At 34.3% G+C, this 16,232-nt stretch overlaps 1 protein-coding gene across 1 annotated transcript in view; it reads left to right on the forward strand.

Annotated features, from left to right (window-relative positions):
- The window catches only part of LOC106468606 (protein ELYS-like), an 82,573-nt gene that overhangs the window by 36,407 nt on the left and 29,934 nt on the right, over window positions 1–16,232 (forward strand). Inside the window, exons 19-23 of the mRNA XM_022396955.1 lie at window positions 10,068–10,261; window positions 10,828–10,922; window positions 11,988–12,169; window positions 13,674–13,821; window positions 14,304–14,448. Of these exons, the coding sequence (XP_022252663.1) occupies window positions 10,068–10,261; window positions 10,828–10,922; window positions 11,988–12,169; window positions 13,674–13,821; window positions 14,304–14,448 (764 nt within the window). The remainder of the gene's footprint in view (window positions 1–10,067; window positions 10,262–10,827; window positions 10,923–11,987; window positions 12,170–13,673; window positions 13,822–14,303; window positions 14,449–16,232) is intronic.

The following is a 16,232-nucleotide window of genomic DNA, read 5'->3' on the forward strand; positions in this document are numbered from 1 at the left end:
CTGAAGAGAACATATAATTTTATAAGTTTACCATCTCAAAATCTTCTGAGATCAGCTCCCCACTATCATTTTGAAGAGACTCAATCCCCCATCCTAACATTTTTACTTACCCAGCATATACCTAAAGAATTCCTTATTGTTTGATTTAAGTCTCTCTACCAACCCTCTTTCAAACACAGTTTTTGCCCTATTAACTTCCTTTTTAACCAGCTCTCTTGATTTCCTATAGTCCTCCAAGTCCTTATTATTTCCAGTAAGTTTAATAAATTTCTTGAATTTACTATGTTTATTCCTAATATGATTTCTTAAATCTTTACTAAACCATACTGGCTTATTCCAGTTCTGTTGTCCATATTTTTATGTAGGGAACATGTATATTCTGTATGCATATCAATTTTTCCCTAAATGCTTCCCATATCTGTTCAAGATCCCCTCCCAACTCTTTAATCCAATCTACAGAAGCCAGATCCTGTCTCATTCCATCAAAATTGGCTTTCCTGAAATTTGGAATCAGGGTACTATTCTTCTTCAATCCTACATATAGTAAAGTCACAAACCTAATAGTGCAATGGTAACTTGTACTTAAATACTCACCAACCACAACTCTGTCTATCATATTCAAATCAGGTGCTAATATTAAATCTAATATAGCTTTCTCTCTTGTAGGTTTCATCATCAGTTGGTGAATAAAAGTATCCAGAACAATTTCCAAAAACCTATCCCCCTCACTGTCAGACTTGAAATTTTCCCAATCAATACTCCTGAAATTAAAATCTCCCATAATAACAGCTTTTTCAGCTACCATTCTGATATCATTATACAATTTCTCATTAACTTCCACATTCTGACCTGGTGCTCTATAAAAAATCCCAATTACAAGACTTTTCCTTTTATATTCACTAACACTAACTCAAACTGACTCAACCTCAGTGCTATTTTCTTTAATATGCTCTAACTCAATAGGATGCAATTCAATCCTCAAATGTAAAGCTACTCCTCCTCCTTTTTTCAATACTCTATCTCTAGTAAATAATCTATAGCCTGGTATTTAAGAAAAAAGTCTCTCATCAAAATTGTTCAAATCCATCCAAGTCTCAGTGATATCCATAATATCAAAATTCTCAGTTTCCACAACTGCTTTGAACTCCTCAATTTTATATCTAATAATCCTAGCTAAAATATTTAATGCCTGTTGTACATGTTTTCCTGTCAATTATATTTCCTATTTTACTAATATCATAGTCCTCACCTCTGTCTAGCCCTAGTTTAAATCTACCACTATAGCTGAATTAATAGCTTTTGCTAACATGCTAGCCCCTGCCTTGTTTAAGTGTAAGCCATCCATTCCAACTTTCCCATTAAAATTATCCCACAAATCCAACCAGCTTATTTACTCATCCCTACATATTGATCTAAGCCTGACATTCAATCCTAGTTACGTACTTAGTATCTCATCCCCACAATTTATTCTTGGCAATATTCCTGACATAATCAAGCTATGACTCCTTTCCTTAAATTCCCTTATCAATAAGCTCCTCAGATCCATCTTTCCTTACATCATTTGCCCCAACATGTACCACAAAATCTGCATTGCTACCAGCACTCTTAATTATCTCTCTGGTTTTATCAGTTATATCCTGTACCCCTGCTCCTGGATAGCATAAGCACATCATTGCTCTTATTTACTTCACTACAGAGTCACCTACAACTATAACTTCCTCATCCTTTACACTATCATCCCTTGTGATCCCATCTGAGTAAGCAAGCAGCTACCACAAAAGATTTAATTACATATGTCACTTGTTTAACTTTACATTCTAATATTCTAAGATTGTTTCAATGATACGCTACATCTTGAACAAGTTGTATAAGTTGTGTGTTTATCTCCTTTGAACATGTGAAACAGTAAAGACACAATGTGCCCAACTAATTCTCTTCCCATTGTACTCTTTCCCTAAAATGTTGACTTGCAATAATACAAATTGAAAGGAACTCTCACATATCATTTGTCTGTTTACTGTTAGAATAAATAAATGTTAATCCATTTGATTATAATTTCCACTATTTGTGTTCTGATTAATCAGAATAATTGAAGATCTTTCAGTAAACCTAATGACTAAGAGTGAACATGAGTTTCTATAATCGACTACATATGATTATGTCAAAATGCTTTCAGTTTCACTTCTTTTCAGTATTTATATCAAAAGGTTTTGACATTTATGCACTGTGTCATGGGAACTTGTTTATAGTTTGGTCTCATAAAAACAAAGGTTTTTGTTGGTTTATAATTACCTGTTTAGCTCAGCCAATTAATCAAATAGTTGATTGCAACTTGTCAGTATATAACAATGGTAGGACAACATAATAAACAGTGGTTAAAAAAAAAGCAAACTTTATAATTTCTTTGGAAAAATAACAATGATCTACAGTATGAAACTATTTCGGATTGCCTTTAAAGCTAGGAGTATAAAAATCAAAGTAGGCCAAGTGTGACCATGAATGTTGCATATGATGTGTAAACATTGGAGAAAAATGTATGCCTGCTTACAAGAGTGAGTGTGACAATTCCAGTTGTCATATGTCAGCATTTCATAGACCATAGCATTTCTAGGGCTGGAGAACTATTTGCATTCTTTCCAGATTTATTTAAATGGTTTATAAGCTAAATCTCTTTTTAGTCCCTTTCAATTTTCTCTGAATTACAATTCTAGTAAAACAATAATAGTTCAATAAACAACATCCTAATTATTCAGATGCATATGTTTACTATATGGGAGAAAGACAGTGGGCTAAAACAGGATTAAAATTAATACACTATAAGTTATTTTTAAACTTATTATAAAGACAGTTTGATTTTGAAAAAGGTATTTTGGAATTGTAATCTACATCTCTTTTATTTGAACCAAAATATAGCTGTCTGCAAGTTGGTACTGAATTGATACAGTCTTAAAATGATGTTGACCACCTCTGTTTGCTAATTTCTAGATAATGACAATGACTTACTTCTTTTAAGTTTTACCATTGTTGATAGAAGAATAAAAACAAACAGTTTTGAATCATTTGGTAACACTGCTTATTTCATTTTATTTATTAAATACATGGATTCATGAAATTGATTCAGTTTATTGAGTTTCATTGCCATTTCATTCAAAATCCAGAAATGTTGTTAATTGATGATTGGTTGGTTAGTAAGAACTAACAATCATGCTTTGGTTTTCATTATATTTCCAACTGTAATGTCCACTGTATTAACACAGATCTTTAGATTTTACAAGGATGGTATCACCCATCGTTTTTTGACAAAATGAATTGCTTCTTGCTTTAAAACATAGCAATTATGTTAGAACACTGAGCTGATTGGTATGACACTTGAAATTGGAAATGGTCACATTAGTGGTCACATGTTGAAATTACTTTGTCATCATTTCCTGATGTGCTGCATCTTGTACACATTAGTATGAGTTGTGGGTTTATTTCTTTTGAATATTCATACCTGAAATGATCACTGATGTGGGTAATCTAAGGATTGTGGAACACTACACTAGGTCCATGGTGTGACTTGAAATTGTGGTATCTTAATAATTAAATCTGTTTTTATCCTGTGCAAACATTGTACTTCCTACTTGCTCTATATTCAGAAGCCTACAATTGTTTAACTACAAACTAGAAGTGCAGTAGAAAGCTAAGACTTAAATTTATATATATAAATGAATATTTTTTATACTTATACACTAATGTTTGCTTGTTTTTCTTTGCTGTCATGTTTTAGAAACTGTTCACCTATGTATTATGAATACATATCAATTTTTGTAAAGCACTGTAAAGCTTCATTGGATCCATGGTTCTCAATTAGCAGTGATTCACTAGGGTTCTCTTGGGAGAATGTGGAGGGGCTACAAAGATAGGTAAAAATATTTGATCATGTAAAGCTGAAATCTGTAGAGTACAATCAAACACAAGACAATCAGAATTCACATGAATGAGTAGTAGTAAACCTTAACACTCCTAAAATCTCTTGATGGACTTCAGCAACACAAAGGTTATTTGAGAATCACTACACTGGGGTTCTCAAAGAGGAAATAAAGCCTTCTAGAAGGGTTCCTGTCATATACCAGAATGTTAAATTCTTGTTAGTAACTAAATGAAGTGTTGTGTTATTGCTACATGATATGTCCTCAAAAATACATAAAGCTGTTTATTTTTTGTGATTCATAAACATGAAATTGTTATTGTGACTTATATTTATAAGGTGTTCCATATCTTCTTTTTTCCATCAGTAGGCAACTACAATAACATACAGCTATTTTCATATATCACATTTTTAAAACTGCTTATGTTATTATTAACTTAAAAATTTAGATGCTCATGATAAAAGGCTCCCAAAAATTCTGTGTCTGCAAACATTATATAAATAAAATTTCTGATATGGCCTTACCTGCTCTCACACAAAGCTATCTCAATCTTCTTTCTACTTCCAAGTATTGCTAAACACATTTTGACACTCAGCCCACCAATCTATAAACCCCACAAAATTTGCACCACTTTTGAACATGTATATAACATGTGACTACTCTCCACCAATATTATTGCACCACATATATTGGTGCAGCTAGCTCCTTCTAAGTATTCAGTCAGTCCTCACTTTCTCAATTGGCACAGCATTGTTTAGGCATGTATTTTAGGGTTTTTTGTATGTGGCTACTGTTATAATTGTGCTTCTTTGCCATTTGAATTTTGTTTTTCAGCAGTATTATTTTACTTTGTTTGCATTCAGTTGTTTCAACAATTTTTGTTTGCATTTGTTTCTTTTTATTCAATTATACGAAATCTGAGTATGAATTCTCAATTCAATGTATTGACTACAGAAGTTCCTGTTACAGTCGACAATAGTACTGGTATGACTTCCAGGGAATAGGGTTTGACTTTATCTGCAGAAGAGATACAGGCCTTAATTCACTGGGAGCTAAATTCACATGTTCAGCTGGCAATTTCTTCTCCTTTTCAACCCGACAATGATTCAGAGGAAGAATTCAATCAAGGAGATGACAATTTGGACACTCTTTTTCTGGCACACCTTTTTCTTTTAATCTGTCACACTCTACACCTTTTCAGGAGTTTTCACCTTCCACACCCTTTTAAAGCTAGTTAATCAGGCTGACAGTGGTCAATTATTCAGGGTGTTTTTATAAGTTTTCTTTTTCCTGCTCCAGTTGCTGTGCTACCACTTTGGTGGAAATTTGTTCTTCTCCTCTTTTCTTTTTATTGCTTCCAGATCTCCCAGTGGATCAGTGATAAGTTTTCGACTTGTACTCTTCACACCTGGTTGTGATACCTGTGTTAAATGTGGCTCAGGTGCTGTTTGTGTGAATCTGTCCTTCTTAACACATGGGGGAATTAAGTATTTCACATCATCAGTGCTCAGACTTTGGTAAGCTAGATATTTGTGTCCTTTGTAGTCTAAGTTAATTTAGATCTATTGTAAGTTAGGTATTGATTATTACTTTGTTTTCTAGGTAATTTTAGTCAGTTTGCAATATGTACTTTGTTGACTGGAAATTTCGAGGGTTTGTCAGTTTGTTATTAATAAGTACTTTGTTAACTAGGTATGTTTTCATAGCTTGTACATTACATATCATTACTAGTAGTAACATCTAATTCATTGTTCCATCTAAATAATGTTTTGTCATTGTTAAATATGTGCCTCATAATCCTAATTTTCATCAGTGTAAGACTTTATTTTTTTGCTTTGTTACATCACTGACATGTTCTTTTCTTTCTCATTTGTAGAGCTGAGTTTTGCTTTAGCTCCATTTCTTATGCTCATGATACTGGAAACCAATTTTTCTCCTTGTAGTCTACAATTTGGGGTTTGGCCCCACAGTGCCCACATCATTGATAGTTATTTATTGAGTCAAGTGTTCCTGTTCAGGGCCATAATGTTGAAACTAACCTCAGCTCTTTAAGCGTTTTGTCAGGTGGTACAAACTTTTCCCTGACATCTTCACTCAATGGTTTTTGCTCTCATCATTACATGGACAAATGGTTCCTGCACACTTTTTCCCATTCACAGTCCAGAGACCACACAAGAAGCATCATGGGTGGGATTCCTGATAAAAGTGGGAAGTCCATTATTATCCCCACTCAATACCTTATTCTTTTGGGAATTTTCTTCAATTCCAACCTCAGTCAAGCACAGTCTTCTTCTCTTCATCTTTGGGATATGGAGCAAGCAGTTCACAAGGCCCTCGCCTTTCATTCTCTCATAGCTAGAGATGTTCTATCTCTTTTGAGGATGTGGACTACCTTGAAAGCTCCTATTCTCATGGGTCGGGCCTATATGCATTCCCTTCTGTGGACACTCCTAGATCAGTGGAACTTCTACTCAGTTCCCTTGGACCACCCTTTTACCTTTCCTTCCTCAATTAGAGCTGACCTAGCTTGGTGGTTAGACAGAGACCAGACCATGGTGTGGGTGCTGCTTGCTCTACCTTATCTGGATTTACATCTGTTCACGGATGCACCTTCAGAAGGTTGGGGCGCTTACCATGATACTCAAGAGATTTCTGGTCTCTGGTCGGTCAAGGAGTCTTCTCTCCACGTCAACATTCTCGAATTTATCGTGGTTCATTGAGCTTTGTCCCACTTCTTTCCCCTCCAGCAGGGGAGTGTGATTATGGTACACTTGGGTCTTAGATTGTCTTGTTCCTGGCACCCTGAATCTGGTTGCAGATCAATTATCTCAACCCAACAAGATTCTACTCACGGAGTGGTCCCTTGATCCACAGGTCTTTTGGTGAGGGGGTTCTCAGCTAAGGACACCTCATATTGATACCTCCACCACTCACTGGAACACTAAACTTCCTTCCTTTTGGTCTCCTGTTCTACACCTAATAGCCGTGGGAGTGGATGCTATCAAAAAGACCAAAAGTGGAAGACAGATCAACACCTTTGGTAAATAGACAAAGAAGAAGGTCTTATGGATCAGGAAGGAAAGATACAGCATGTGAAATCAGTCCCTAGGCTAAGGCAAGGGAACTGAATAAAACCATGCATGAAGAGGATGGTGGTGACATCTTGATGAACAATGTCTAACCGATGTTGACAGAATAGAGACTGCGACAGAGGTAAGGGTAGGGGAAGTTGCATTAGTAAAGGTTGAAGCAGTGAAAACCATGTCTGTGACAGCCAATATGGAGCCAGCAGGAGGGCTAATCACAGAGTGGTGTGAATTATGGATAGAACTCTGGGGAGGAGTCAAATAGATGTGAAGACCCCTCCAATTTTGACTGAATTGATTTCTGTCCTTTCCACCATTCTGTTCCTCATCTTTCCCAATTCTTCACCTGGTTGTTTGAACAAAGCTTATCCACTTCAACCATGTCTAGCTGTCGAGCAGTCTTGTCAAACACCTTCCATTTCTCCAAGTTTCGTAAGGTTTTGTCTTCCCCTCTCATTTTCCTCCTTTTCTACTCTTTCTGTGTCCTGCATCCTCCTCATTCCTTTGATTTGCCTGTGTGGTCCTTTATACCCTTTCCCATCCTCCCTTTGAACCTTTGTTAATGTGTTCCATATACCATCTCTCTCTCTCTCTCAAGACCTAATTCCGTTTCCTCCTTGTCTGCAGATGTCATCAATCGGATATTTATGCCATTAATTTTTACCAGAATCCTCTAATGTCGTCCTTTACCCTGACCAGTCCTTCCTCCCTAAAAACTTCTGCTGCCCGTGAGGGTGGTTTAGTTTTCACTCCCATTTCCTTGCTTTCCATCACCAACCTGTACTCCTGTTTGAATCCTGATTGACCTCCGTGTCTGGTTTGCTCTTATGGTGTTATGTGGCATGTACTGCCTCCTTTAGGAGTTCATGTTCCCAAATTTTAATTCCCTGTAATACTTCTGCTTCCCATAATTTATCACCTGTCACACTAATTGGCGTATTCAGACTTGGAAGGTTGCTATCTCCACAACGTTTCTTCTCATCAACTTTGTCATACCACCATGTCTTTGGCTGCTCAACTTCACCATCTGTTGGAGAAGATTGTTCAATCCGGAATGTGGACTTCTCCCAATACCTTTGTCATTCATTATCCACACGATCTGGCTGTATCTTCCTCAGGTAGATATCATCTCCCTCATGTGGTGATTATACACACATCCATTCATCTTTGACTGAAGTAAGTCTTTTCACATCATTTTAGTTATGTTTTCTTTTCAGGGATCTTCTTTTACCACAGCTAATAGGATCCCATTCTGTGGTGGGTGTTGCCTGGTCAGGTATGCTTTGCATCAAACCCTCACTATATACTGGTTGCACTATAACACTCACTGCAGAGATGGGGTGTTCTGCAGGATCGCGGGTTGCATGCCCAGTGGTATATAACATATGTGTTTCTCAGTATTCTTCAGTTTCACTCAGAAGTGAACCATCACTCATGAACTTTCTTGAATAAAGCAGAAGAGTATTTCTGCCCATCCCTTCTGACCCCTTGATTGCATAAGTTGGGGAAGGCCTGCTATTTAAAAATAGAGGATCATGGTCACCCATTGTACTTTCTTCCATGTGATGTTGCTCAGGACTTCTCTCTTTTTTTCTCCAAATGGATTAAGGAAGTATTTGCCAATTACCAGTTTGCAATCACTGGAGTGGCAGATCACGGAAGTTTCTCCTGAGTGTGTTGTAGACATCTAATTTACCATACATCTGAACAATTATCCAATCAGTGAGAAGAGGGCAAAGCTGGTTTCCCTCCTAACATTTCCCCTGTATGCTTATTCCAAGCTGAATAGATTATTGGTTGGAGCAGGTCCAGCCTACATGGGATCCTCCTTATAGTACTGGGTTTGGGATGACACTGCCCTGTTTTTATGGTTGAGTGCAATAGTGACCCCATTTCACATTAATTCCAGTTGTGAGAGTTTCCTTCCTCACTCCAGTAGTTGGGTTTGGGATTCCAGCTTTGTATGATGGGAGTTAAGACTGTATTGAAAGCTAACATTTTCTTACACGGAAAATGTATTTCCAATAGGGACTTAGCTCTACTCACACACACTTCCCACCCTTCTTACCCACTGTTGGTATGGTTAATTTTAGATCCTGTCAATTCTCGAAAGTGAGGATTGAGTGGGAACTCAGAGGGAGCTAGCTGTGCCAATATAGGTGGCACAATACTGTTGGTGGAGAGTAGTCACATGCTACATACATGTTCAAAAGTGGTACAAATTTTGTGGGGTATATAGACTTGTGCACTAAGTGTAAAATGTTTTTAGCAATTTTTGGAGGGCAGAAAAAAGATTGAGATAGCTTTGTAAGTACATTTTCAGTTTAAGAAAATGTTAACTTCTGAGACAGCATACTGTGACACTTGTCTGTGGGGCCTAATTTTAATAGTATCTGGGCCAATACTTGACTTTATTCATAGACTAGATTTCATTATTATCACTTGCCACAAACTGACTCTTTTTGTAAAATAATTCTAAGTGTAGTGACATTTCAGGTTCTGTCCCTCATATATCATTCCATAAGTTATCAGTGTAGATAAATTAGCTTTAAGTTGGAGCTCTTGACTGTTTAAGTAAAATGCTAGATGTTATTTGTTTTTAACCACTGCTAGACATGGTTTGTGGTTTTACATGGTTCATTATCATCTTGAAAGAAGTATGGTACCACGAGAAAGTAGCATTCTCCTAACTGTCACACTACGATAAAGCATTCATGATAGTTTTCCACTATTCTTTACCCTACTTGTAAGAGTTAACACCTTGTATTCAGTGCTATGATGAATATCTTATGGATTGTAGCTCATCCATGAAATTTGTATATAATTTGGTTAATAGCTCTTGTAGAACGTATTGCTTGTCATGTTTAAGTGTATTCTTTTAACACATTTGTTTTCTGTAATGGAACTTAAGATTTAAATACTATTAATTTGCATCTATCTATGATTCGTGTTTTTTAAGAATGTGAGTTAAGTTTGAAATTTTGAATACACCTGAATACAAGACTACTACATGTTGTATTTTTAAGTTTCTTTCTTAAATGTTATTGATTATAAAATACTTATCCTGTAGGAAGCATTGTCAGTCTTGCTTGACCCAGTTATTGATCCTTCTGTCTTCAAGTCATGGCATCACCTTCATATCTTGATAGCTTTTCTGTACCAAGGAGAACATCAGAAGGCATTGAAGTACACCAGACTCAGAAATCCCTCACTGGAAAACATAAATGAAGCCAAACTTCACCTGACAATCTTACTAGCTAACAGGTCTTTTTTGTTTTTTTACAAACATTCCAACTGCTTTGTAAACTTATATAAACTTGAAACGTTTGTCAGCTATGTCTGGAAAACTGATCAGTGGCATAAGTATGCCTCCTGTAATGGTGGGGGCTTAAGCCAAGTAAGGGCTCAAAGGGCCTGACAAACTAAAGAATTGCTGACAAGGGAAATAAATGTATAGGGGGCCCAATTACTTTTTATGTTGTGGGGGGGGTATCTTTTGTAATCATGCCAATGAAAGAATGTTTATATTCTAGTTATAAACATAAAACCTATATTTAAATATACATCCCTCCTATCATCTTAAGATTAAACATTGGATTCACATACATTCATTTCTTAAACTCTGTATGAAGATTAAATTAATATTTATTTATAAGTTGACCATTCAGTGCCATTTTTGTAACATTTTCAATATATATATATATATTACTTTAATATTTTTGCCACAAACACATTATCTAGGTAGATGGATAAATTATAACAATGAATTTCCAATGTACATTGTTTTAAACTGTTGAAATACAGAAATTTGATATATTATTGAACACCAGGTTGACAGCTGAAGCATTTTTCTTCCAACAACAGTACAGGGACCAGAGAAACATGAATGATTTACTTTCACATTTCTTCTTGGGATGTCAGCAGAGTAAGTGCACATAAATATATACAAGGAATTTTCATTTTTTGAATTTGAAAATTAAATATCCTTTATCCTTACAAAATGTGGCTGTTTAATTTAGGAGAATAAAACTTTTTTTAGATTAGCCCATTTACATAGATCTAAAATTACACTATCCTTAAAACAAAATAACATATGTAATTTTAAGAGAAGAGAACCAACTTAAAATATAATACATCTTATATTGTTTCAAGTTTTGTTTCTGTAGCTGTATAGTTTTTTCTAGTGAAATTAGACATTATTTTTTACATTTATTTAATCAATTTTTTAAAGATCAGTTTTTGTTTTTAAAAGTACAGATTCTAGAATGATCAATTTCAGTTTTGTTTGTAGCTAAAATTGTGTTTTGTTTAAAATAACAATCAGGTGGTAAGCTGTAAGGGAAGTAGCTATGTATGTGTTAAGAAAATCATGAATATTACACACACACATACTACTGTCATTTTGATTTGAATGATCTATGGTAAGTCATGATTTCTTAATTGGTAAAATAGAAACCACACTATCAAAACTCAGCTTACTTGATTTGTAGTTTCAAAAGAGAAATTACAGATTTCAATTGCAGCAAAAGGTAATTACAAGTTGTGGCATGGGTTGACCATGTGGTAGAACTCTGGACTTCATAGCTGGGTTCAACTATATGCAATACCTCAAAATATTCTCTTCACTGTAAGTGACAATCAAACCCTCAGTATGGATGGTAGGATGCTGCTGACTGGCTGCCTTCTCTCTCATCAGTAGTTCAAAATTAGAGACACTGCTATAAAAACTCAAATGCAAAGTTACAACATAATTTCTAATTGATTATCATTTCATTTATTTAAAAAAAGACTTATAAATATATATACTATTACATCTGGTTCATCTAACTCCTTAATAGTTATTTTAAAGTCATTAAGATTTTGTTCCTTAAAGGCTTTTGTTTCATGACATACAGATATTTTTGACAGAAGTAGCACATTAAAAAATGTTTTCAAGAATTGAATTTATTCATAATTTGTTTATTTTTTATCATATTCCTTGTATGTTTAGCACATATGCTGGACTCATTGTTAAAGTTACCACTTAGTGCAGTAGAGGAGAAATCTCTTTTTCAGTTTTTATTCAAAAGCAATGACCCAAGATCCAAAGAATTGTTACTTATGTATTTCTTACAAAGGAGTCGTCCATTACAGGCTGCACAGTTGAATGAAAGAATTTATCCCCAGCTTATGGTAAAGTATACATTTTGGTATTATAGATAAATTTTACTTGTATAAAAGAAGGTTTTTAAGAAACATAAGATAATGTATAATGCTGTTTTTCACTACTAAAAAGTTATTTAACAATGATTTGACATAAAGAGAATATAGGAAAACAATTGTACCTATCAAAATTATAAAAATTGCTTTTGAAATCAGGATTACTATAACTTTTCTGTGCTTTATACAGGGTTGATTATATTATATTAAAATTATTTTGGATATGGAAATCAGCAAGTTACATAACAAACACAGCTGATGTTAAATCATGGTGAACTAGTATGTATCAGAAATACATTTTTACATTGCTTGGCATTTCGTAGATAGTGTGAAGCCATTGAAAATTAATCATGTTTGGAAAGGGTATGTAGTAGCCTTTCTGATGCAAAATATTCATAAATATAGATCATAAAGATATGTTTAGACTGGGGATTTAAAACTTACAAGATGGGAATATCCTTTATAGTTAATTGCAGTGGAAAACAAAGGAATGTGGATTAACTTGTAGAACCAGGACCATCAAAAAAGATACCTGCAATAAGTCATACCCGAGCTATGGTGAGCAAAGTGTGACATCTTATAACAGGTGAGAATCGACAAACACAAAAGTCTTTGGCTAAAGCCATTTACATATCCCAGGCAGCAGTACATAGCATAAGGAAGAAAAATCTACACATGAAAAAGTGACGCAACATATTTGTTCAAACATAGCACAACTTAAGTAGCTGGAGAATTATACAGGTATAAATGTATTCCACATGAAGACATACTAACCAAATTGCCAGATGTATAGCCTATGGATGTCTGTACAATCTGACTGTTTAGACAGCCATCATCCTCCAACACTGAATGGATTATAGAAAGCTGCACAGATGTGGGGGTGTGCTTAGAACATGAGGGCCATATGATGGTGTCTTTTGCCTTGTAATAAATGCTGCATGGCATCGTTAAGGTGTATGGTCAGTAGATAGAGCATGATTTGGCATGGTGATGTGGACTGTAATGACATGGTGAGGTTGCATAATTATGTTAATATAATGTACTCAACCTTTGTAAAATTCAAAATTAGAATGCTTAGGATAATATCTTGGTGTATAGTTCAGAAAAAATAAATTTGTCAGCATAAATTTCTATCATTTATTAAATTTTAGGTCTTTTCATATTTGAAAATGTTCAAAACTTCATAGCTACTGAAATGAATCATATATAGTTAGTTTTTAAATTTTTATTTTCGTCACTCTACTAAAAGAATAAATATGCACAGCCACATTTTATCCCACATTTGTTTTATTTGGTTATTGAAATATAGTTTTCAAAATTAAACAATGATCCTACAATACACAAGAAACCAACAGATTTTAACAATAATACTGAAAGAATAAATTTTTATAGGTGATCATTAGATTATGATAATCTAACTTGTAATAAATAACCAATTTTTTGAGAAAGAAAGCTGAACATTATTTTTTCTTTCAAGAATTCTGATGACTTAAGTTACAAAAATAGACTTAAAGCAAGAAATGCTCTAGTTAAAGGACACCTCCTATCTCTTCCTGAAGCTCAACATCATTTGGCATCAGACATTTTACTCCACCAACATCAGAGGTTGAACAGGAGACTAGAAGGTGGTTTTACTAATTTAATTTTTCATAAGCTTTATTAATGTACAATTTTGTATTTGAGCAATAATTTAGCAAACAGTTGTTTGTTGAATCATTTATCTTTTTATTTAAGATAAAAAAGTCATAGTTAAATAAGTATTGCTTAGGTAAATGTCATACAGATTGTTTACTTGTTCCTATGTTTTAAACTCAAAGCTATACAAAAGGTTGTGTATGCTATACCTACAGTCAGGATCACATCTTGAATTTTAACATAATAAGCTTTCAAACTTGCAGCTAAGTACCAGGAAGTAGATGTCTTATAACTGGATATTAAGTTTTTAAGCATTTGCATAGATATAAAACAATTTTTTAGTATAACCTTAATTGAATATATAAAAATTCTGTATATTCAAAGTTGCCTTCATTAAAGCAGTTTTGTCAATCTGTAGATTTTGCTCAAAATGAAGTTGTGAAATCTTTCTTTTAATAATGAATTTCTGCAGTGTCATGGTCTTTTCCTGTATCAGCTTTTGTTTCCACCAAGACTTTGCCATTGGTTTCCTGTTCAGATTTTTCTCAATTTATAATGGCCAAAATTGGTGAAACTGAACCTTCTGTAAGTCAAGATCCAACACCATTTATAAAGAGGTAATTTTATGAATTTGTAATGTTTTGATGCATTGAAAAATAAAAATTAAAGGTGGTGAAGTACAACTTAGACTGACAAGAATATAAATGAATAATTTGATAAATTCATTGCTTTGTGAAAAAGGTATGTCTAAGTGTTAAATGAAACATAATTTTAAAATATTTACTATTTCAAAATTTTCTTATTTATTGAACTCTTTCCACCTTAATACTCGTAACTGTTTACTAAAATAGTACATTTTCTAGAATACTTAGTTTGTTTTGATGGACAACCAAAAGTTACACATTAATGCAGATGTCATGTTGCAATGGGGTTTCCTGGAAAGATAAAGTACAATTTTAATGTTATACACCAAGTGAAAAGATAGCAGTACGGTTACCCTAGATATGAAGTGTTATGGCTTTGATTATTTTTGCTTCTTAGTAATATATAAATAAGTGTTGATCTGTTATTTTATTTTTCAACTTTTCATTTTGATTCAACTACTTTTGTTACTTAATGCTATTGAACTCTAGTTAGTTAAATATATGAAATAATTATCAAAATAAAACAAAAATAATCATTAAACTTAAAAGAGAAATTACCAAAGTATCCAAAAGTAAAAAACAAAAAAATTGGCTATGAGGAAAATACAAATCATGTGGGTGCAATGAATTTCATTACATTATTTTTAAAGCCTCATGCATTGATTTTTGCATTTAAACAGCCATGGAGTGTAGCTCTATATTAATGCTCATAGTTAGCCTAATTGACATTAGCTTACTGACGTGACTGAACATTTATGCATATTTTCAACTCATTGCATTCTCCCGCACTTGATGCCTACAGTTTTATTGTCAGGGTCACTGATTACCTTATAGGTAAGAGTAACTGGAGATTTGATCAACAAATGTATTATGAACTTAAAGCTGAAAATTCTTATTTGGTACCTTACCTCTGCTCATATAATAACTTTTCTCATTCAGTAATGCCCTCTATATACAAAATGTTTTGCTCAACACCAGCCTTCAAATTCCCATGTACCCACACAATCAACATGGTTTACTGCATCTTTGCATGTAAGGCAGTCATCGAGTTCAGACATTCTCTATTTTTGTGCAAATTTCCATGATACTTTCTTTTTTAAAGTAGTATTTTCAAGTTTCTACAGTTCTCTGTTAATTGTAGTTTATTAACAAATTAACTTATCTTGTTTTTTCTTTGGTTTGACATTTTTTTTCAAACCTTTTTCTTGGATTCCCAATTTCTTCATGGTCAAATATGAATTCCAAATTTCATATCATACTTGTAATTACTCTGCTACTGTAATTACTCCTTTGATTGTTGTGACACAGGCTTCAGGTATGGGGATCTCAGCTGAGGATGTCTCAGCTTTAGTTAGTCAGGAGATTGAACTTTACATGGGTCATCCATTTCCTTTGCCACTTCCCAGATGCTTCCAGTGCCAGTAGAATTCTGTTCATGACGACGAGGATTTTGACAGCCTGTTTCTTCCAATCTCTATGCTGTGCAAGCCCATGCCTCTTCTGAGGAATCAGCCAGGCCCTCCTCAGCCTTCTTGGATATGATTTCTCAGGTATGTTACCTTTTATTTGAATCCCCAGTTTCAAATGCTTCTACCCCTTTCCTGTTACATGCTGCTCCATCGTCTGAGTACCTTGTGTTTCCTCCTTCTCCAGATATTAGGGTCCATGCTAATTATTTCCTGTCTCAAAGGAGGGTAGGAACCAGCATGACCTATGGGCTTCAGATAATAATGTCTTGGCTTACCATCAGACTGGTT

The sequence above is a fragment of the Limulus polyphemus genome, unplaced genomic scaffold (assembly GCF_000517525.1).
Source record: "Limulus polyphemus unplaced genomic scaffold, Limulus_polyphemus-2.1.2 Scaffold3075, whole genome shotgun sequence".
Taxonomy (NCBI): Eukaryota; Metazoa; Arthropoda; class Merostomata; order Xiphosura; family Limulidae; genus Limulus; species Limulus polyphemus.